The sequence below is a fragment of the Morone saxatilis genome, unplaced genomic scaffold (genome assembly GCF_004916995.1).
Source record: "Morone saxatilis isolate NCDOM2014 unplaced genomic scaffold, NCSU_SB_2.0 Contig5, whole genome shotgun sequence".
Classification (NCBI taxonomy): Eukaryota; Metazoa; Chordata; class Actinopteri; family Moronidae; genus Morone; species Morone saxatilis.
In genome coordinates this window covers 3542968-3565913 of record NW_023340095.1, presented here as the reverse complement: position 1 = coordinate 3565913, position 22946 = coordinate 3542968, and the positions used below count along the sequence as shown (strand labels likewise).

General features: G+C 39.1%; 1 protein-coding gene across 1 annotated transcript in view; it reads left to right on the top strand.

The window, feature by feature from the left end:
• LOC118339039 (inactive dipeptidyl peptidase 10-like) overlaps positions 1-22946 on the top strand; it is an 88865-nt gene that overhangs the window by 44295 nt on the left and 21624 nt on the right. Inside the window, exons 5-11 of the mRNA XM_035676562.1 lie at positions 710-762; positions 3354-3435; positions 7315-7435; positions 8611-8765; positions 10704-10801; positions 12144-12267; positions 14807-14845. Coding sequence (XP_035532455.1) covers positions 710-762; positions 3354-3435; positions 7315-7435; positions 8611-8765; positions 10704-10801; positions 12144-12267; positions 14807-14845 — 672 coding nt within the window. The remainder of the gene's footprint in view (positions 1-709; positions 763-3353; positions 3436-7314; positions 7436-8610; positions 8766-10703; positions 10802-12143; positions 12268-14806; positions 14846-22946) is intronic.

The following is a 22946-nucleotide window of genomic DNA, read 5'->3' as shown; positions in this document are numbered from 1 at the left end:
ATCTATCTATCTATCTATGACAGTAAAAGGGACATTTTGCCCTTCATACGTAGTTACCGCAGCAATATACAAATTTACCTCACATGACACAATTTATTTACAGTTACTTTGATGACAGAAATAGAATTAAACCCCATTTTACACCCATTGTCAATCAAGTGTATCTCTGAGTTTTTACATTACCAGTACAATTTTTTCCGCCATAGTTGCCTCTTGTAATAAATTCCTCTGCTTTGTATCAGAGCTGAACACATGAGTGTCATTTTCATGATGAAATGCAAAAATATGGCCTCTTTTTGTGACCGATCACCAGCCTCGGTCAGAGGTCTATTATCATGTCAGCCACAGCTTCTCCGGTGGGGGTTTCAGACAGCTTTACATGCACCCCTCTGTCACTTTGAATGTCTCTCTCTCGCTCTTTCTCTCCCTCCGTCTCTCCGTCTCTCCCGGGCTTCCAGCACACAGGCACTCGGCGATGATGGGTTTCTCAGATGGAATTAAAATGTCTCGTCCCACAGCTGTCACCCATGCAAATTGCATTGTCTACAGATTCTATCACTGAGAGCAGCCAGCAGTCTGTTTTGTTTGACTCCTTCTTCCTTTTCATTTTTTGTCATGAAGTCATTATCTGTGGCACTGCTGCTTCTCTCGTTAATGTTTCAGACAGTCATCTTTTAATCTGCCTCTCTCTGTCTTTATTTTGATGCAGGTTTACCGCCACTCCTACATGGCCTCCTACAGCATCTACAATATTCACACACGGTAAGTGTTTTTGTTCTCCGAGGCCTTTGCTCCGAGGCAACCTGTGTTGTAAAAAATACTTTTCATCAGGGAAAAACACAACTGTGAGCCACGCTGGTTTGCAAAATATTACAACACAGATACTATCAGTAAAATGCAGTGAAAGTATTGTTATTACCTATTTACATGTTGCAACTTGCATAAGGAAAAGTTGGGTGTTTCTTAATTTACCCAGGGGCCCCGGACTGGCTAGAACATATTGTATTGAACATATTGTGGATGACTTCGCCATTTGGTAGTGTCCCATATCTGTTGATGTTCTGAGCAGAGGTTTCCAAAGTCTGACAACCCCACTGCACTCCTCCCCACCCCCAATGTACATTTTAGTAAACTGGCACCACCGGACATATACTGATTCTCAGGCAAGTTCTGGAAATATATTGACCTTATTCAAAACAGATAGATATCCTCAGAAAGTGTAAGTCACACCGACTAAAAAGTATCTGTATCATGTCTGTGTGTTCAGGTTTGACCAAGTTATGACTATTTGGCTCTCACTGTTCAACCTGAGTACAGCTTTGCAGACAGATAAACTCCTCGACGAGTGACAGGTGTATTGTCTTCCTAATTGAGACATTTCCTTCAAAATGTCTGTCCGATTTCTGTCCCTGTCTGCCGTAACTGAACATGTGAGACTTCCTGGCTGATCTAAGGTACTCCTATTGACTACTGTAACACTTTTAACGCCAGTAACTAACCTGGGATCCAGACAAATCTGCCAAGCTCATTTGCTCTGGGAGATACGTCAGGCCACATTCAAACGGAATTCCACCAGCCTTTGGTCCGGTTGGGCCAATTTCAGCCATTTATTTAATATGGGTTGGGTTTTATTTAATGATTGACAGAGGCCTGTCTGATTTAAGAAGTAACGTTTCACTGCTATGATAGGTCTGTCCAATTGTGTCCAGTCTGCAGGTCTGTCTAGGGAAACCACAGGTTCACAAAACTTAAATTAAACAAGGCAATGATACAGAACCAAGATTCTGTTACTGCACTGCTTATTTATCGTCTCAAATGTTTTCAAAAACACAGTTTGGTGCACTGTTTAGCTTTAATTTTGAGAGAGTTTGTAACCAGGCAGCCATTTTTTTTCCAGCTTAAGCATCCAATTGTGTCCAGAGCCTTTTCGGTCTGCGCCCTTTCATAAAGCCCTTTGAAAATGAACTGCATTTGCGAATCAGTGTGGTGATGCCAGTCTATTAATAACCTCCGTGATCTGTGTGTCACAGCAGCTGCTGCTCCACCTGCTGACTGTCGGCAGCCAAAACTACAGTAACAAACTTTTTAGTTGCTTTTAGAACACCAGCACGCTCCTGTAACTTTCACCTCATGCAGTATCTTTGATTCATGTCGCTCCCTCCTGCCTGCGTGGAGAAACGAGCCTCACAGTTTTAAAACCTTTGCTTTAGGAAAATCATTTTAAAATCAAACCCATTTAAATTTTTAAATTTGTTTATCTAAAAACTGGAAGTCGAACTTTAATAGCTCTCAAGATTTACCTCTAGTTGCCTTTCAGACTAGCATATATTGAATGCCTGACGCTTTTATACAGAAACAATATAAAACAAAGAACTCTTAAAACACAGTAAAATTAATCTTCTTGAACAGAGTTGTGCTTTTCTCAAGATGGCTCACTTACTCTCTCTATTGCATTTATATTCTACAGACTAGCTTGACTGTGTGACTGCACAGTTCTGGATTATAACACAGATGAACTGAAAACATCACCACTGTAAAATAACAGTGAAATAATGTTCACCTATATTACAATAAATGTTGCAGACTATCAGTAAATCAGCCTATAGTCTGTAGCATCATGCTGCTTTACAGGTGGACCTTCAGAACATCCTGCACAATCGTGTCCAAAGTACTGATCCCAGGCGCGCTGGGATGCGCACATCCTGCCAATCACGGTGACGGGCAAGATTCCCAAAACTAATCAGAGAGGATTAAAACTTTATATTATACTTTATATTGGGTGATGGGATTTGCCTATTCAAACATGTGTGTCGTTTGATGAAGCTTTGTGATGAATTCTGCAGATATTGTGCCATTTTGGGGCACCACTCTGGGACTTTATTTTAATCTCGGTCAGGCTGATATCAGGCTTTGTTGCTTTATTGTCTACTGGACCAAGAGAAAGGGACACATAACAGGAAAAAACTGGCCCATCATGAACCTTAGCTTGCACTAAAGTAATTGCTGTGTTCATATTACCAGCCATAGTTGTATGTGTGTTTTAGATTTGCAACTAATTACTGTATTTTTACTATTGATTTCACTGCTGATTACTTTCTCAATTAATTGTTTGGTCGATGAACATAAAAAAACTGTCAAAAATGCTCATAACAATATCCTAGCCCCCAAGGTAACATCATTAAATGTCTGACTAACAGTTCAAAACCCCAAAACACAATTTACTATAATGGGAAACCAAGAAGAGAAGCTGGAACCATCAAATTGTGAACATTAGTTTGCAATTTTTCATTTTGCTTACGATCAACACTAGATGTAAGGGATGACATTGCTTGTTGTCTGTTTTTTTTTTTCAGGGAGGTTTGGGAACTGGACCCTCCTGAGGTGGTAAACTCAGTCCTGCAGTACGCTGCCTGGGGAGTGCAAGGGCAACAACTGGTGAGAACACCTACCATAGCTTCAACCTACCTTTCAGCAACGCTTTACTCTGCCTACAATTACATTACATTTTTGATTTAGTGAAGATTAAATTAGTACTTTCTTTTTTGTCCATTTAGTTATTTGTATCTGCTGAAGCTTACAGTAAATAAGTTATTATAAAAGCTTTTTTTTTCAAGGATTTACTGAGAGTTACTGTAATAAAAACCACAACAAACCGCAACACTCTGTAAACGGCATCAGAATTTATACAGAAAGAAATCATATTTCAAAAGCTTTGTGATCATGGACCTTCGGCTCCAGGCCTGTGGATGGCATATAAACAGAGATACAAAGGGCCATGGCACTTTTCAACATGCTTGTAGATGTGTTTGTGTGTGTGTGTGTGTTACTGCTTTTACCGCATGTGTATTTGAACCCTAAACTGTGGTTATATGGTGCCCAATACGCATCTAATTCAGAATTCTCTGCTTTACTCATAACGCACTCATGTTCAGTTTTTTTTGAGGGAACCTAATTAGATGCTAATTTTCTCCCATCATACCTTTTTTATTTATCTACACCGAGCAGATGGGGAGGCTTTTTTTGTTGACAGCTAAAACGCTAAAGCATAGTAGAGCTGCTCTGTCCATATTTGCAAATTTCACCGTGTAATATTTGAGCATAAATCAAACACAACTCCATTAGCAAGCCATTATGGTGATAAGGAGGTGAGAGCTAGACTGATGTGAAGGCTTTCCAGCTCTCGAGGTGGCCAAACCAGCATTATGTAGCACCAGAAGCATGCATCTGATGGAAACAATGCAATGATGCTGTGTTTTTTGTGAAAGTGAGAGAGAGTGAAGAGCCCTCACGGCAACTCTTTGGGAATGTGTGTATTCTCATTAGGAAGATGCCAGTGAGTTAAATTTAGAATATGAATTAGGGGTTCATCATGTCTCAAACAAGACATTGCTCACACACCAAACAGGACGAGGTGAGCAGCATGATCTTCCAGTTTTCTAATCAGCTGTTTGAATGTCTTTGATCATTTATAAATGTGTATTAGAGGTTTGAGATTGAGAAACAAATTATAATGTTGCCATGCATCTAGTGTGGGCTACAACTGGAGCCCTATTTTTGGCCCATATTTTTGTACATTTTGGAAAATTGACACCATTAAAAGTTTGCAGAATCAGTTATTAGCATATCCTGTTTGCAGTGTACCCCTGGATTAGCAGATAACTATCACTGGACTACTTTGATACTAAAACAATTTTTAAAGTATGATGATTCTCAGGCAAGTTCTGGAGTCATAAGATTTGTCAATTTTCTGTGACTTCTAAGCAAATTCATGAATATTTACTCATGATGAAGATAATAATATCATATATTTTGGACAGTGCAAATCACATTGACTGTAAGAATATGTGTCTGATGTCTGTGTGTTCAAACATGACTGAGTTATGAGTCAGAGAAACAGTGCCATTATTTTCTTTACATAAATTGTAGCAATGGGAGCTAAGGATTGCAAAATATCTTAATTGGCTCCCTGGGGAAGTGTGTCTCACTGTTTCAAAATATCTCATATTAATTAAGAATTTTGCTCATGGTGAATATTCTGCCCTATTTCTAGAGTTATTACTCTTATTACTACAATAAGTTGTAATTAGAGGTATTTTACAGACGTCCAACATTATCCAAATTTTGGAATTGTTAAGCAATTTTCCTTTTTATACTTTTAACTAGAGTAACTTAGGTATTATTGTAAAGATCAGCATGTTTGTTTTCTTTTTTTTTTGTTTTGTCAGTGTACACATCCAACAGACATAGAGCAACATTAGTATTCACTGGGAGTCACCTGACAAAAGGAAGTCCAATATTCACTATCCTTTCTTGGTCTCCACCAACCCCTGAGGGAAATATCTGGCTCTTTAGCTGCTAGATGCTCCTCTATGTTCAACAGCATGTTGCTGTCTGCTGTTTAGTGATGGGCAAATTCGAGTGGGTGTTTTCTAAAGACACGGCAGTACAAACAAGTGTTTTTAGTACAAAATTCCCTTTTTGTTTTAGTAAAAGTCACACTGTAGGAAAGTTGGGAAATATTTGAGCGATTGACTCATACATGGTTGGTTTCGGTCTAGAGGTAAATCTCAATTTGTGCCGGTAACATATAGGGAAAAAAACAGCACTATCTGAATTTCCTATTTCCCAGGGCCAGATCTCTAAGCTCCCTAAAACAGCTTCTAAAACGTTATCTAACCTACAGCATTAAAACCTCAAATAGCTGATTATTCTCACTCTACAGTTATAGTAATGAGTCCCCCATTTTAGAGCAGAACTTCGTTCCTGCAGAGTCTGCTATTAAATAATCATTTCTGTGAACTTTTTAGCACATGCATAGACTGCCTTCTGGACTGATGATATCTTGATGCCTTCCAGCCAGTCAGCACAGGGCTTTGCAGACAGTGAGGTTATGTCAGTGCAGAGAGAGAGAGGCCCTTTGCTAATTAATTTTTATGGAACATCACATAAGGCCACAGACTTCTGGCTTTTTGGAAAGGCCAAGGAAAGATTCCATCTGAGACAGACATTGGTCTGTGTGATGTTGAGAGATGGACTCTCTGGTGTTTGTTGGACAAGTTGGATTTTTGTACTTTGTGAAATGTGTCAGCTAAGGTCAACACTGTTTTGTTCTGCAGGGAAATGTAGGTTGCACTCTTTGTATGGTGGATAGTACTGCTAATGCAGAAGGTATTGTTCTAAACAGCTAAGGGCTTAGATGTGATCTCCAGAACTTGCCTAAGAATAATCAAGTTTTTTTTCATTATCACTGTAATCCAGTGATAGTTGGACATTAGTGGGTGACATGGGAGTGGATTTTCACTCCTGTCCCTTCCCAATCCCATGACAAAGTAGAAAAAACAACCTGTCTTGTCCCAACCCTGAAAGAATGACCCATCTCTGTTCTCTCTCCAACCAGCAGACGGAACAGACAGGACAGGAACAACTAGCTGTATGTTCAAAATAAAGAAAATTGTTTATTTGTATTAAAACTGCATATTTATGAGTATAAAACAACCTACTGTTACTGTGATTCCTGTCCGTCCGTTCTGCTCCTGTTGACTTTTTTTTCTGTCCCATCCCAGTCCTGTGATGAATAATGAAACTGACCCGATCCTGCAGAAATCCCACAAGAATCCTGTGACCCACAGGAGTCCTGAAAAAATGTCTCTCTACTGGACATCCATGGGTACACTGCAAACAGGAACTGGGCTAAAAACCTGCAGTGTTATATTCTCTAATGGCAACATTATACCTCCTCTTTACATTCCTTCCATTATGGGGAACTGTAGTTACAACATTTTTCAGCAAAAATCCTTTTTATATGTTGCATTGTGAATATTTGTTTTCTTTACTAAAAATGTCCAGTCAACATGTTTTTTAATGGGTTCCCAATCTTATACAGATATTTGTATCTGTGATGAAAACCTGCTGACATACAGGCAAAAACACAAAACAGTTTTGAGTTAGAGAGTTTGGGTGCGTTGGCAGGTTGCAGTTGTCTATGTCTTGTCTGCTACAGTGTCAGACAGAGCAGTGCAATTAAAATCTCAAGGCCTTTGGAGGAGTAACAGGTTTGTTTCTAGTACATTAGAGTTATTTGCTTGATTGCTTTCCGACACCGCTTTGCACCTTTAATCCTAAAAGAATAGTTTGGATGCTTGAGCAGATAATGTGTGTATTTAATATTGTTATTTAATTGTTAATCTAGTGGATGTGTGCTACAGTTGTGAAGCCTGAAATCTGACACATACTTGAACATTTAACAGCCATGCAATAGTATTCCTCTCCTGCAGCATTTCTAAAGTCGTGACTGTGTGTGCTTCATTTCTACAGATCTACATATTTGAAAATAACATCTACTACCAATCCGATGTCAAGAGTAACTCCCTTAGGCTGACGTCCTCAGGAAAGGAAGGGGTCATCTTCAATGGGATTGCTGACTGGCTTTATGAAGGTACGTATCAGCTCTCATTCTTCCACAAAGCACACAGTTTAGTCCTATTCCTGGTAGCTGTTTGAAGAATCTGTGCCAGAGAATTTCAGTGAGCTTTATGTCAGATAATGATGTGTTGAGAAACTGCGTATAGAGATGAGAATATCTATAATCATTTTTGAAGTGTTGACAGACTGTCTCATTAAACTGTAAAGGCATGTGTTGAAAAACATTACGTTTATAAAAGACAAGGGTTGAATATTCATAATGTTTGTTCTAGTGCAGATATCTCGCCACTGGGTGTGAGCAGTCGCTTTATGTGCTTTACCTTAACTCACACTGCATGCACTTAGTGACGTTGGGCATTCTCTCAGGAGAAAAGAAGATTATGTAAATCTTATAAAAAGGCAAGCGACCACGGTAACTGCACTGCTGTCCTGTTTTTTTTCCCTTTTATTCTTAATTATATTCATGAAGTATAATAATGTAGCAATTGGTGATGGTTGACCCCAAAATTAGAGCTTCATTTAATGCCTCTTTTATTATATTAGATCTTTTTTCCACTTCAGTATGTTTAGTTTGCTGCCTGTATTTGAAGAGCGTGTTTGTTTATTACTATTAACGGCGAGATAAGGCTGCATTTTCTACAACATTTATCATCACTTATGGGATATTAACAGTGACCAAAAATATTATCAGTGATCAGCTGAATATTAGCGAAGAGTTAAAGACGTTAAAGCAAATTCAGAAAATTTACCTTTCTGAGCATGAGTGTGAGCACGGTTAAAAAATATATTCTACCAAGTTTCATACTTAATTTATCATCTTTGAACCACTTAACCTGTTCCTTTGTTACTTCACGTCATCTTAATGGAATGTAAATAATAGATAGAAATGTTCACACAGGGTAACGCATTTCCATCTAACTGAATACTGTACTGTAATTTAAAGCTGCTATAAGTGTAAGTTGTAAATGTTTAACACTGTTGCCCCAGTGGTAGTATCACAAAAGGCAAAAAGGCTATAATCACATCAAAATCCTACGTATATTTAAGATAGTTTAAAGTGTCTATTGGCAGATCATATGTTGTGATATTTTGTGTTATGAGATGGTAAAAATGAATTTACTTTTTGATCCTTAAATTGCGATTCAATAAAAGAATGTAGCTCATCCTGTTTTTTCTCCTTCCAAACAGAGGAGATCCTTCAGACCCATGTGGCACACTGGTGGTCACCTGACGGGGAGAGGTTGGCCTTCCTGATGCTTAATGACAGTCTGGTGCCCAACATGGCTTTACCTCGTTTCACCGGCATGACATACCCCAAAGGAAAGCAATATCCATATCCCAAGGTAAATTTAGAAGTCACACCATTAACCGTCAGCTTTCAGGCAAATATGAAGATATTGGGTGTCACAAATGCTTGTTTGCTTCTTTTCAAGAGGGAGATGAGAAGATCGATATCATTTTATATTGTATGTGCTACTCTCTCCTCTAACGGGCTTCGCTATTGGTTTATCACATCAAGACTCCTGCTTTGTCCCCCTGAGACAGGTCTTTTTACGCACTGTCCAATCAGGAGGTAGCAACAACACACTGTAAAGCACTAGCGCACCTGCTGTTCATCTCCCTTTTGCACTCAGACACCTTAAAACACAAATCTACACTGGGAATCTCCAGCCACCCTCCGGTGTCGCTGAGTAATGTCCTCTAACACCAGCAAGCTTTTAGTCGTCTGTCTCTTTTCCACTGCCTCGGCCTGCTGCCGCCAGCCAAGGCAGCGGAAGCAGGTGTTGTTACCATCTGAGGCTGACTTCTGACCTGCCTGCATCTTGTCCCCCCTGGGAGGAGTTTGAAAGACGCCAGCAGTTTACTGTATCAGTCAGCTCCCTCTCCCCCCACCAGAAGTGTAGTGCTGTTGGTTTAGTTAAGTACCAGAGAGCACGTATGACACACTTGCATATTGTGGCTTGTTTTGAAGGTTATGTAACCATGTTCCTGCAGTGGCAAGTTTACATACATTAGTCAACTATACCTAACCAAACAATCTAATAGGCTATGCTATACAATCGGAGCTAAGCAAGCCTTTACTTCCCGCAGGCATTGTGGATGCAGCACAGTGCTGGCCAAGTTTAACAGGATGGCTTTGTGTTTCTTTGCAAATGCATCATGAATAAATAAACCATCAGGAGAGTGAAAGATGAATGACACTATATAACACTAATGTGAAGTATTCTTTTAATAAAACTGTGCTTTGTTAAATGTGTTGTACATGCAAGCTAAGGTATTTTTAGGTAACTACTTTTGTTTACCCAGTAATACCAACATAATATGTCCATAGCATAATCCTAAAGCCAACTGTATTTGTGCTATGATATTCTGGTGATTATTTCTCCCATAATGTATTGTAACAATGTGATATCACAGTTTTATATTTTCAACCAGTGACCAAAATTGCATTGCATTTGTTATTTTCTTTCACATGAACTATTATGAAAAAAGAGGATTTAAATGAATAGTACCTAATGTTAAAAAACACAGGTTTTGTATCTCAGTGTGTGTGTGAGCTGACACTATCCAAGAGGGAGGGAACAGTTTCCCCCACTGACAGCAGCCTCACTTGAACAGAATGCAACGCACCGCAGTGATAATACACAGAACCCAGTTTTCACAAAGTAGTTGGCTGGCTGCAATAGCTTTGCCCGTATTTGATTGAAAGCGGCACCTGTTGTTCCCTCAGTGGATCTGTCTATAGGGCCCTCTCTGCGCATCAATAGAAGTCATTTTAGGAATCACAGGAAATCAAAGTAGAGCGAGTAGTTGGTGGAGTGAAAAAGAAAATTAGACTACAAAGAATCACAAATTAAGTCGTAGAATTTATTAACATCAAACAACACTGATCTCAACAGTGTTATACTGTGTGAGGGAAGATTTCTTGTGGATTTTTAGGCAGTACAAAGTTCAGAAGAGAACAAATACCCAGTATTTATGATTGGAATTTACAGTTGCTTTAGTCAAGTATTTCAGTGCATCTTCAATCAACAGTCTTTTTCATGTCTGCTGTTTAGTTTTTAAGACAAAACTCATTAATAATGTTTGCATAACAACACATGCATCACTGCATGTGCATTTTAAAGACTTTAAAGGGTCTTTTAAAGGGGTGTTCTCAATGAATTATTCATTACAAATCACTTCATCCTTCTGCAGCACTTTATGCAACACCATCCAAAATGGCAATGACACTGCAATGACTTTTCATCTAAACTCTGGACTGTTTGTTCTGCGTGCAGGCTGGCCAACCCAACCCGGCGGTGAGGCTCTATGTAGTCAATCTTTACGGGCCAACGCACACGCTGGAGCTCATGCCTCCCGAGACTCTCAAACTACGGTGAGAAGAGCTGCATTTTGTTTGTCAAACTTTTGCATCAGCTGATGTGCCACTTAAAGGGATACTTTTGACATTTTAAACTTTGGATGATCATTTTTCCTCACTAGACAGTCTGCAGCTTTAATTGGGGAATCTTTTACACTGCAGCTCGCTGTGCCCCTGCATTGCAGTTATACTAGCTGTAACTTTTACTTTCAATGAAGTAGCTAACAAACTGAAGGACAAACAGTGACCAACAAATCCCAGCCTGCATAGGTCTGGTGAGGCAAAAGACCATTTTTTAAAATAATTTCACATTGAATGGAACTGAATTTGTCATTTGAACATATTTAAAGAGACCTCATTATAAGTATGAGATTTTACAAGATTGCATCACTGTATGGCAGAAGTCAATGTTATGGCTGTTAATGATTTTCTTGTGACTTTATTTATTTAAATCTACTGTATCTACTGTACATCTGGTTGCATTTTTTGTACTGGACTCTTACTGGAGTCTTGGAGCACTCTGACTCACAGCATTTTGAGAAATGTTAACCCAATCTTAAAGGTCCAGTGTGTAGAATTCAGCTGTATCTAGCAGTGTAGTTGCAGATCGCCACTGACTCTCTTCACCCTCCCCTTCCAAGCGTCTTTTCTGGGCTACTGTAGAAACATGGTGGTTCAACAACAATTTGGCCCTTGTAAAAGTTGCTCAAATCCTTATGCTACCCGTTTTTCCTGTTTCCATGATAACAAGATAGTAGAAGTGGTCATAATGTTATGGCGGATCGGTATGTATTCCATTTCTGCCAACAGCACCTCATAAATGTTATACACTGGACCTTTAACACAGAAATGATGTTCTCCGTGCACAAAAAGTCAGAAAGTCAAAAGGTCATGTCTTGTAACACCATGAAAAGACCGTGTAGAAGAGGCATAACAAAAGAAGAGCAGAAGTTTCAGTGATTTGGTAGAGTTGTAAGGACCAGGAAGCATTAACCTGCATCCTTGACCTAGTTGCCAACTGCAAAAAAAAATTCTATTTTGACTTTTATCCTCAGTAATTCTATTTCTTATTTTAACCATGCCCAGAGACTATAGGAAACTGCTCATTAAAATATTCAATGTACATGGAAATAGTGACCTATGGTCACATAATCCTTTCATGATAACGTAACCTTCACATTAAATCTGTGCACAATATATAATCTCCATATGTGCACATTTTATTTTACCATTTAAAAATGCATATGTATATAATTAATCTGCATTTCCTTCTATATTGAACAATCCATTATATTTAACAGTGATCTGATAATTGCAGCACTTTAAATAACCAGTGTACTGATAATGTTTGTTACAGGGAACATTATGTGACCATGGTGAAGTGGATCAGCAAGACCAAGACATCTGTCAGGTGGTTGAACCGGGCCCAGAACATCTCCATCCTGACTGTGTGCGACACCACCACCGGAGCCTGCGTCACGGTGTGTGTATATGTGTGTGTGTGTGTGTGTGTGTGTGTGTGTGAGAGAGAGAAAGATAGAAAGAGATTAAAAAGTGTGTCCATGAGTTGATCCAAGGTGAGATGCTTTGAAAATGTTTAAAGTTTCTAATCTATCGTCTGCAAAATAAATATGTTGAAAATGGAAATTTCATTGCCTGTGCAATACAAGCTAATGCTCAATATCAAACTATATCAAAAGGCTAAGTAGTGCTTGTCAAACTTTAGAGGAGTGCTATTTGCAATTGTGTATATTTGATCGAGCTTAGTAAGTTCTTGCGTATTAGTTCTTGAGTTATGATACCTGATTTTATTTCCAAGGTAAGGATGTCTGTCCGGTGTTCATCCCCTGCACTCCTTTTCTTCAACTTTCTTTTCATGAGCTTATGCCATTTTAAATCTTTTCCTCTTTATATCCATTAAGTGATTTCTACCTGCTCTGTTGTTGTGAGTTGAATATGTTTTAAGAAAGAATGACACAAATGGTGGCATCTATTATTCATGTTAGACAGTTAGAAAGTACAGGTGCCCTTGCATATGTTTATGAGACTCATTAACCTATTCAGCAGTCATGCAGACAAGCATTATCTGCATCGCACTGGCACAGAACTATTTTATATTCTAGGTGAGATTCGAAAGTTTTCAGAGATAACAAATGCATCATGCACCAAACCATAGAAATGTGTAAGATGCAAATACATCTGAAATGCCTTTATTTCATGTAATGCTGTGTTGACGTCATATCCAGAAGAATGTTATTTCAAGCAGTCGAGTTCATGTTAGCTTCTGACTTGTTATTATGAGCTGGAGATAGCAGGGATTTCTATAAGCTACAAAATGTCCCATTTCAGTGTAAACAAACACCTAGCAGCATGGATTAAAAGTCACATTTAAATCTTTAGAAAAAGAAAAGCACAATGTAAAGCTGTACATGCTTTTAATTATTTATTGAAAAGGGACACATAGGTTTGGATGATATAGCTCTTGCTCTTACATGGGTTGAATGTACTTACTGTATAGAATAGAATCAATTCAGCTAAATTATTACGAGTTTCACCTTAGTTTTTAATGAACAGGTACAAATATGTAACACAACAAAGAAGCTAATTTAGGATATTTATCTGGTGTGACTAGTAGCAGCAGTCAAGGCTAAAAGTGCCATCTTGGACGAATGCATAACCACTCCCAAGTCAGAATAATGGGAGGTTTTCGATATTGTTCAGTATAAGGGATGTTACAGGTATGAATATTTCACAAATCAGAATCTCTACAGTTGCTTCAGTGAAATGATGGGACAGCTCTAAATTAAATCACAAAATATCCAAGATCTCCTCCAAATTTTAACATTTTGTTCATTTCTAAAGTTTTCTTGCTGAACACAAGATGTCTCCTATTTCCCTGTGAAGTCTATTCTCAGTGTCGGTGCACTTGTGGCTTCAAGTTTCTACATCACACTTGTATAAGTAGCATACTTGTGATGTCACAAATCATGTTCATAGGCCCCGCCCCTTAAAAATCTGATTTTCAGTGAGCCCAGAGACACGTTCCACTTTCAGCAGATGAATGTGAAAACATCCTTCTAGTGTCAGACTCTCCACAGACATTATTCTGCACAGTGAAGATCAGACATCCAACTGTAGGAACAAGAAGAAAAAAAAAATATTTTTTGAGTCAAGGGAGACTTTAAAATTAGTCACACAAAGTGCTTAAACTGTTTACCAGTTAGCTTGCTTGGAAAGTTTTTTTCCCAATTAAATAACTTTAGAATCCTGAGATCAAAATACCAGAAAGGAATAAATAGTACAGTAGAGAGAAAGTAGAAAGAAGCAAGGGGAGATATTGTGTGTAGTTCTAAGTCTGTTAGTCATTAACTGGCTGAACTACAGTAGTACACCACAACTTTTCTGAAATCATAGCACATCTGCTGAAGTAAACTCCTTTCATATTCTCTCAATATTTGGATGACACACAGCAGTGTTAACCCTGCAGTTGAACTGTGGGACTCAACAGGCCGCTTTCCAGTTCCGTGCTCCCTGATTCGGTGTGATTTGCACGAACAAACATGCCGCCCAGCCAAGAGGCAGCTTAGCCCAGGCCTGGACACAGCCCCTGCCAAAACTCTGGCTCTTGCTCATGCATATTGGTTTGGAATGAGGGCTCAGACTGGGAATGGTGTCCCCAGTGGCGTGTTAAAATAAACAACAAAATAAGGGGTCCATTATGTGACAGATGATTCTGTTTGGAAAATATGCCACTGAAGTGTTGTTCCAAAATAACTTTTACAAAATATGAAAAATATAACACTTTTGAAAATGTTTTGCTGACTGTCATAAAAGAAAAATCATTTGGGGAAAGAATATGATTACATTGCAACTACAATATTGTTCTCCATTTTACAATCTCTGTGTATCGAGTCAAAGTGTAACGCAGTGCCAAGAAAGAAAGGCTGTAAAGATGAGAGTGTTCTGATGATCTGAGTGAATTAACAGCAGTCTGACATTTTGCTCTGACATCTTTTTCAGAGACATGAAGAAAGCTCTGAGCTCTGGCTTTCCAAGCAGGTAAAGTACCACTGTTACTGTATTTACTTGTAGGCATGTGCTCCAATGCTGTATGTGACATGAGGGCCAACTTCACCAATTTTCCACCTCATATGCACACTCTTCTCAGTACTCTGTATCTCAATATCCTGATGATGTGTCGGCCCCTTAAATCATTTTCTTCAGCAAATGAAACTGCGAGGCTCTGAAAGCAGTGAACTTAATTATCACATGTAGGATTTAGGAGCAAAGAACAGAGCCTCCCTTGGAGATACAGATAATATTGAAGTGCATTGGGTGCATTTGACAAGTTGAAAGAAGCCATTTAAATCAGTGTTTTCATTCAATAGTTCATCCAAGGAATTTTCAAAATTGTAGCACATGAGCTTTTTTAGAAAAATATTTAGATAACCTTTCCCTGTAAAGATGGACAAAGCATGGCTGTGCTGTAGAATTTACTTATTTGATCCCCATCCCTTTGCTTGTGTAGTTATGTCAATGGAGCCAAGGACGTTCAGTAGCCTGGTTTCAAATAAAAGCCAGCAAGGCCAAAGCATGAGACTGTAGCAGTTCAATTTAGATATGGTGGAAAAAATATCCAAACTATTATTTCTCAGAGTTCAGATTGAAACACGTTTGGATTTATTTCTCAAAGGAGAGAGTGCAGTCGACTCAACATTCGTTTTTTTTTATTTTTTATTTACTCAGATAGTTGGGATTGCAGTGAGGGAGGCAGAGTAGAGAAAGATTCTGGCAGGATTTGATCATATCGCCCTGCAGTCATACATGTTTGGCTGTAGCGGCGGGTAATTTCACCACTTGACAGTTTTGGCACGCAGAGCTACTTGTCTTTGTTAAGGTGCTAATCTGTGAGATGCTCATTTACTGACTATGGGGTTGTGTCGGTGCAGAGAGAGGCCCTTTGCTAACAGATTTTTATGTAGGATTGTCTCATAAGACCTCCGAGATCTACAGCACTTTCTTCGAAATGCCAAATGCTCATACAAGGTAAACTCTCTCCATCTGAGGCAGAATGTGTTTGTGTTACTGAGTGAGATGTTTATTCAGTGTGGGTTTGATGAATTCACTCAGTCATGATTTGCCACAATAGTAAGCAACAATATGTGCTTACCTGGCTGGAGTTGAACTATTTTATGTAAGGCTATCTAAAATGTATTCGCATGACCAGGACTATGATTTTCTGTTGGCAAAGTTCAATGGTGTTAGAAGTATTCATATATCTTAAGAGTAGCAATACCACAATGTCAAAGAAAAAATTCAAGTAAAATTTGTAATTGAATCAATAGAATTAAAACTATGTATTATGTAGTTAGGTAGGCCCTTGACATTGCTATATTATATATTTCATATAAGTGGATTATTTTTATTCATATATTAACATGCAACCAACATTTCAGTCTTATATCTGGTTAAGGTGGAGCTACTAAGTGTTTTGTCTTTGCCAAAAAATGTATTTGCAAAGGAACTATGCTGAAACTTTTGCTCTCAAATGTGATTGTGTAAAAGATACAATATTTGCCTGTGAAATGCTGGGGATCGGAAGTAAAAAGTACTGGAGTACTATAGGAAAGTACAGAGCCGTACTTAAAGGGCCACTCCAGGGATTTAGCATTATGCTTCCATTAATACTAAAAAAAACAATAATCAAAGTTGATAAATCCTGACTTTTAGTAGTCGAGCTCCCAAAACACTTGATAGACACTAGGTACATTCCCGATAATGCATCTTTTTGTTTAAACCTCCCAGCCTGGTAATAGCCAGTCCAACTTTATGTCACAGAAGGCATTACATAAATAGGTTGTTGTACTCCTCATAAGTAAATTGATGTTGGTGTAAAATCAGTGCCGTTAAGTATGATACAGTGCTTGTATAAATGTGTACTTTGTTCCTTTTAAGTACTGTTTTAGTTTCATGGTGCACTATTCTCTCTGCTGATCATGCTAACTACCCATTTCCCTACCTGGAGAAGGGTTCTCTCACTTAGTGTTACATCAATCGACAGTAGCAAAGCAAACATTTATTCAAATGATTGTTGCCGATTACTACTCTATGATGAGAGTTATGTGAAATGGCCTCTCAGTCAACCCCTTTTTCAGCCTCAGAGTAGTCAATCGGCAACAATCATTTGAATAAATGTTTGCTTTGCGTACTGGTCGATTGAATGGTAGCCCTAAGTGAGAGAACCCTTCTCCAGGGTTAGGGGAAATGGGTAGTTCGCATGATCAGCAGGAGAGAATTGTTGCACATGAAGACTGAAAACAGTTACTTAAAAGGAACAAGGTACACTTGTGAATACAGACACTGTAATCATACTTATCAACTGACTTTCAAAAATCAATTAGTTACTCGATAAAAATATGTGATGTATTTTGTAATAATATTATATTTACAGCTGAGTTTAAAAGAAAAAGTGCGTTATCGGGGTAGCCTAGGTGTCTATCAAGCTGTTTTTAGGGAGCGTCGATACAAAGTCAGGATTTTTTATTTCTGCGCCCAACGTTGTTTTGATTTTGTTTTTAGTATTTAATGGAAGCATGTAATGTAAAGCCTAGTTGGCGTTAATCCTTTATTGGTATATACGTGGCTTTACTTTCCCCGTAATTACAGAATATTGTAGTTTAAATCAATTTAAAAATTTCAATTTTTTCAATACATTTATTTAAGAAAAAATAGTTATATCATTGACAGAGGAAATGATTGTATCATGTTCTACATTAATATGAAAAAATTAAGATATAACACTCACATGTACACATTCAAGCTTATAATGTATATTAATAATCATGTTACCTGTATCAGATGACAATTTTATTTAGTTTTTTTGCATGGGGTATGCGTACTCTTAAATTATAATCTACTACCCATTGAGCCTATTAACAGAAAATACTGTATCGCTTCATCACCTAGCCATTTTAAATATTAGATAAACAACGGAAAAAAACGCAAAAACGAAACAAAAAAAAACATCCCCACGTCACAAGACTACCGAACAAAGAAGAAAAAAAAAAAAACACAATTAACACAAAATACAGTAAGCCCGACACTGAATAACAATAACGAACTACTACTCACCCACACAAGCTAAGAATCATCAACCACAAAACAACACAAACAGCCCATGTTCTTACCGGCAAACATTCATCAGAGAATCACCCCACACCGCAAAAACCCAAACACCAAGTCCTAATACAAATCTACCCCGAACCCCCTTGTCAATGAAAGCGCTTCCCCCTTACCAGAAAGATCAACGGCTGTGCTCAGATCTCGGAACCTGTCTAATTGAGCCGAGTTCCAATCCAGAGAAAAAATACTGTAGCAGAAGGCCTCGTCTGTACGTGCACCGACACAAACTCCGAAGTCAGTACGCGCGAAGTGAGCATACTCACCGCAGTATCAGCCTTAACTGCAAAGACAATGTAGCTTGGCGTCGCGCCGATGGCCACCACACTGTGTCAAAGCTGTTGAAAATTCCCGGCCCGCTTACAGCCCACACAAGGATCATGTAATGGACTGCAGGGGGCAATAATGATCAATGCCTGGTCAGGATCTTTGTCTGTGTGCGGTACCGCTCCGCTGCGCCCCCTCAGGCCTTGCGATCCCACACGCTATGTGGAGTAAATGTAAAAAAAACGAAACGAAAAACAGAACATGTTGAGTCGATGACGTCTTGTCCTTGTTGGCGAACCAGGATAAATCCAAGGACGTGGGTTTCAATCTGGAACTCTGAGGAACTAATAGTGTTGGATATGTTATTTTACCAATGACGGTCGTAGAATTGAAGCTGTACGAGTCTCGCGATGCTTTGGGCGCTTGGCTGGCTTTTTAGTGTGCAAACCACGGCTACTGAGTGCTTGGCTCCATTGAGCATAAGTACTCAAAGCAAAGGGATGGGGATCAAATAAGGTAAGCGTCTACGGCAGTCCTGCTTTGAGTCGCATCTTGGTGTACAGGGGGAAGGTTAAATCTTGAAATTTTTTGCTAAAAAGTCCATGTTTTGCATACATTTTGAAAATCCTGATGCTATTGAATGGAAGCGCATCTGATTTTTAATATGGCTTCTTTCAACTGTGGTCAGAATGCACCCGAAGTGCACTTGCCGAAGATATGGTATGCTGGTTTCTGCAGAGGGATGGCTCTCGTGTCTTTGGCTCGTCTGATCCTACTGATCGTGAACTAGCAATTGTAACGTCTCACTGCTCTGTAAGAGCCTCGCTAACGTCTATGCATCAAATTTAGCTTGGCAAGCAACAATGATTTACAATGGAGGGCACGCCCACCTTCAGGTATATGAGGATTACGAGCATTAAACTGAGAGGAGTGTGAATAATGAGGTGTCAAGTTGGTGAACTGTTGGCCCTCATATCACAATAAAGCATGGGCAGCAAACTCGCCTCACAACCAGATAACCAAATAAACTAAAGTTTAACAGTGGTGAGTAAATACCTAGCTGCAGGCTAGAGTTCTTTGATGTCTCCCTGAAAAAACCAGAATAGTCCAGGAAGAAAGAAACAACCATAGCTCCGAAACTAGACTGTTAATCTACACTCAGATCATCAGACAAACTATCAATCTTTTTACAGCCTAATTGCATCATATCATTGGACAACATATAGCGTTTAGCCCAACTAATTGAGACACTCCATAGACAAACCACAACAAAATACCAACCAACAACAGGAACTGAAACAAATTGTAAACATTATGACAAGGAGAACACTAAAATACTACTCGTAAGTTGCGAGAAATCGACATAAAACAAATAAAACTCTATTGCATACGTCCACCTACACAACAGAATACCAAACCCACATAAGACTTTTCTCTTTTCAACGTGACACGTCAGGGCAAAAAAGTATCACAAAGTGTCTATATATGTACTTCATATTTATTATTGGTAAGAACGTTATTTTGGCACCACACTTCAGTGGAGCATTATATCTTACAAAACATGCAAAGTACATCTGGTCCATAATGGACCCCTTATTATATGTTAGTTTAATTTCTAACCGACCCATGGGGACACCTTCCCACGTCATGAAGCCTCTTATCCACCAACCAAAAAATATAGCTGAGACAAAGAGGCCAGAGTTTTGGCACGGGGCTGATGTACCACCGACCTAGGCTAAAAGCTAGACCTCTTGGGAACTGGGCGGCAATGTTTGTTCGTGCAAATACAAACCGAAATGGAGAAACGGAAAAAAATGGAAGACGCAGGCCATGTATTTAAGATACCAACAAGTTAAGCTGCAAAGAGAGATATAACACATAGCTGTGATGTCTACCAAAATATGAGACAAGGAAGTTAATGAAACGCTATTATTCACGAACAGATGTGCTTAATGAGTTTCGAAAGTTAGATCGCGTGTACTTACTGATGGTTCAGCCAGTTAAATATGCACTAACAGACTTGACCTAACAAAAAAACAATTAATGTCCCCATCTGCACTTCACTTTCAACCCATACTTGCGTCTCTTGTATCTGATCACAAAACATAATATATTTACCTTTTCTGGTGTATATAATCTGTTCAAGATGTCTTAAAAGTAACTTTTAGCATTGAACGTGGGAGCATGCCAACTATTGGGGAACTGGACACGTGAAACTTAAATAGACACATTATTTTCACACACAAGCAAAAAAACTTGATATCAATTAAACTAAAAAAAAATTTGGTGATTTGGTAGTATAAAGAATTATTGCTAGGGTAGCAGATGTTATTACATCGATATCAGCAGAGGAGAGTTTGGAACTGAGAAGCTTTCTCGTGTTGTTAGTATCAATAAAACTTCGAAAATCTTTCAATGTTAAACAGCTGGGTTGAAACTGGAAATACGGTCTTAATTTCGCGCTATTTTTTAAGCAGTTTTTAACTGACCCTAATTGTGATTTTTTTGCCACTGAAATAAACTGAATGAAGCCAGTGATGTTGCAATGGCCTTCAGGTCAACCACTTTTTCAGCGCTCAGAGTAGTCATCGGCAACAATCAATTGAATAAATGTTTGCTTTGCTACTGGTCGATTGAGTGGTAGCCTAAGTGAGAGAACCCTTCTTCCAGGGTTAGCGGCGAAGGCATGGGTAGTTCGCATGATCAGCAGAGAGAATAGTGCACATGAAGATGAAAACAGGTACTTAAAAGGAACAAGGTACACTTTATACAAGCACTGTGATCATACTTAACGGGCCTGTTTCTGACACCAACATCAAATTTACTATGATTGCAGTTACACCACCATATTAATATGTATGCCTTCTCGTGACATAAAGTTGGGACTGGCTTTACCAGGCTGGGAGGTTTAAAAACAAAAAGATCGCAGCATGTATCGGCAATTGGTACCTAGGGTGGTGTCGGTATCAGGTGTTTTGGGGAGCCTCGACTACCTAAAAGTCAACAAGGATTATCAACATCTTGATTATTAGTTTTTTTATATTAATGGAAGCCGGTAATCTAAATCCTGATGGCCCTTTATACCTCTGTATTTTATAGTACTCAGTATTTACTCATCCCCATTTCCAGCAAATATTTATTTTTTCCATCACATTTAAGCAAAAGTTTCCTATTCCTTTGCAATACATTTTTGCAAAACAAAACCGTTAGTACTCCTTAACAATATAAGATGAATGGTTTGCCCAACCGCCAAGTCCCTCAACCAAACGGAAAGCCGTACGTTGCATGTTACATATATGAAAAAATAATCCGATCTTATATGAAATAATATACATATAGCAATTCACGGGCCACCGAGCCTACAACGCGTACCTCGACTTTTGTTTCTTTATTTTGTTTTGACTTTTTGGTGGTTTATTGTTTTTAGCTGTTGATTTTTTTCTTTTGGGTGGTGAGCGGAGTGGGTGGTGTATTGTTTCTTTTTTGTTATTTATGATAGGTTCAAGAACACTTTTTTTTTTCTGTTGTTCCATTTCTGATATTTTTATTCGCTGTTATGTAGCTCTAATAGTATTGAGCGGCGGTACGGGCCACCTCATGTCTCCTTACCTATTGTGAAATCATGGACTGCAGTGAGGTGGGTCGCGCTCACACCGCACACGCTGACACGGATAACATCTCCACTCAGTAGAGCACCGCGGGGATGCGGTTCGTGGCCCTCAGATGGAGAGAGTTGTCCTTGTATAGCATTGGCATTGTTGGACGAGAAATGCTGTGGAGATCTCGAGCGGGTCTGTGATGAGACAATCCTACATAAAATCTGTTCAGCAAAGGCCTCTCTCTCGCACCGACACACGCGCCGCGGTTGTAGTCAGGTGAATGAGCAGTCTGCACAGATTAGCCCGTTACCACTCGGTGGTCTCGTGCGTGGCCTACACGTGTCAAGTGGTGAGACTGTACCCGCCGTACAGCCAACATATGACTGCAGCGATATGATCAATCCTGCAGAATCTTTCTCTTAGTCTGCCCCCTACACTGCAATCCCAGTATATCTGAGTAATAAAAAATAAAAAAAAGACCGGAATGTTGGGTCGAGCCGTGCCTTCTCCTGTTTGGTAAATCCAGCGCTGTTGGCATTAACTGCGCTGATGAACATATTAGTTTGCGATATTTTTTCCACCATATCCGCGCTGAAGGAGGTTGACACCTGGTCAGCAGTCTCGATGCCTGTGTGGCCCTGCTGCGTGGGCGTTTTTTTGAAACGGCTAGCTGAGACCCTGTCCTTGGTCAGATTGACCTATACACAAGCGAAAGAGTGATGTTGGGGATTCAAATAAGCAGTAATCTCTTAACACGCCATGGCTTTGTCCATCTTTACGGAAAGGTTGATCTAATATTTTTAAAAAGCTCATTTCTACCATTTTGAAAATTCCCCCTTGGTGCTACTGAAACTAAACACCCTGTTAATTGCTTACCTTACGTCACAATGACCACATGCACTGTGCCTATTATCTGTATTCCGCAAGAGGCTCTGATCTATTCTGCACTAAAGATCCCCTAATGGTGCGTAATTATCCATGTTCAGAGCTGGCATTTGCCATTTGCCCTGAAGAAATGAGTAACGGCGGGCACAATCCATCGGAGTACTTGAGTATGACCGGTACTGGAAGAAAAGAAAAGAGCTGTGCACTAAATGGAGGTGGAAAAATTTGGT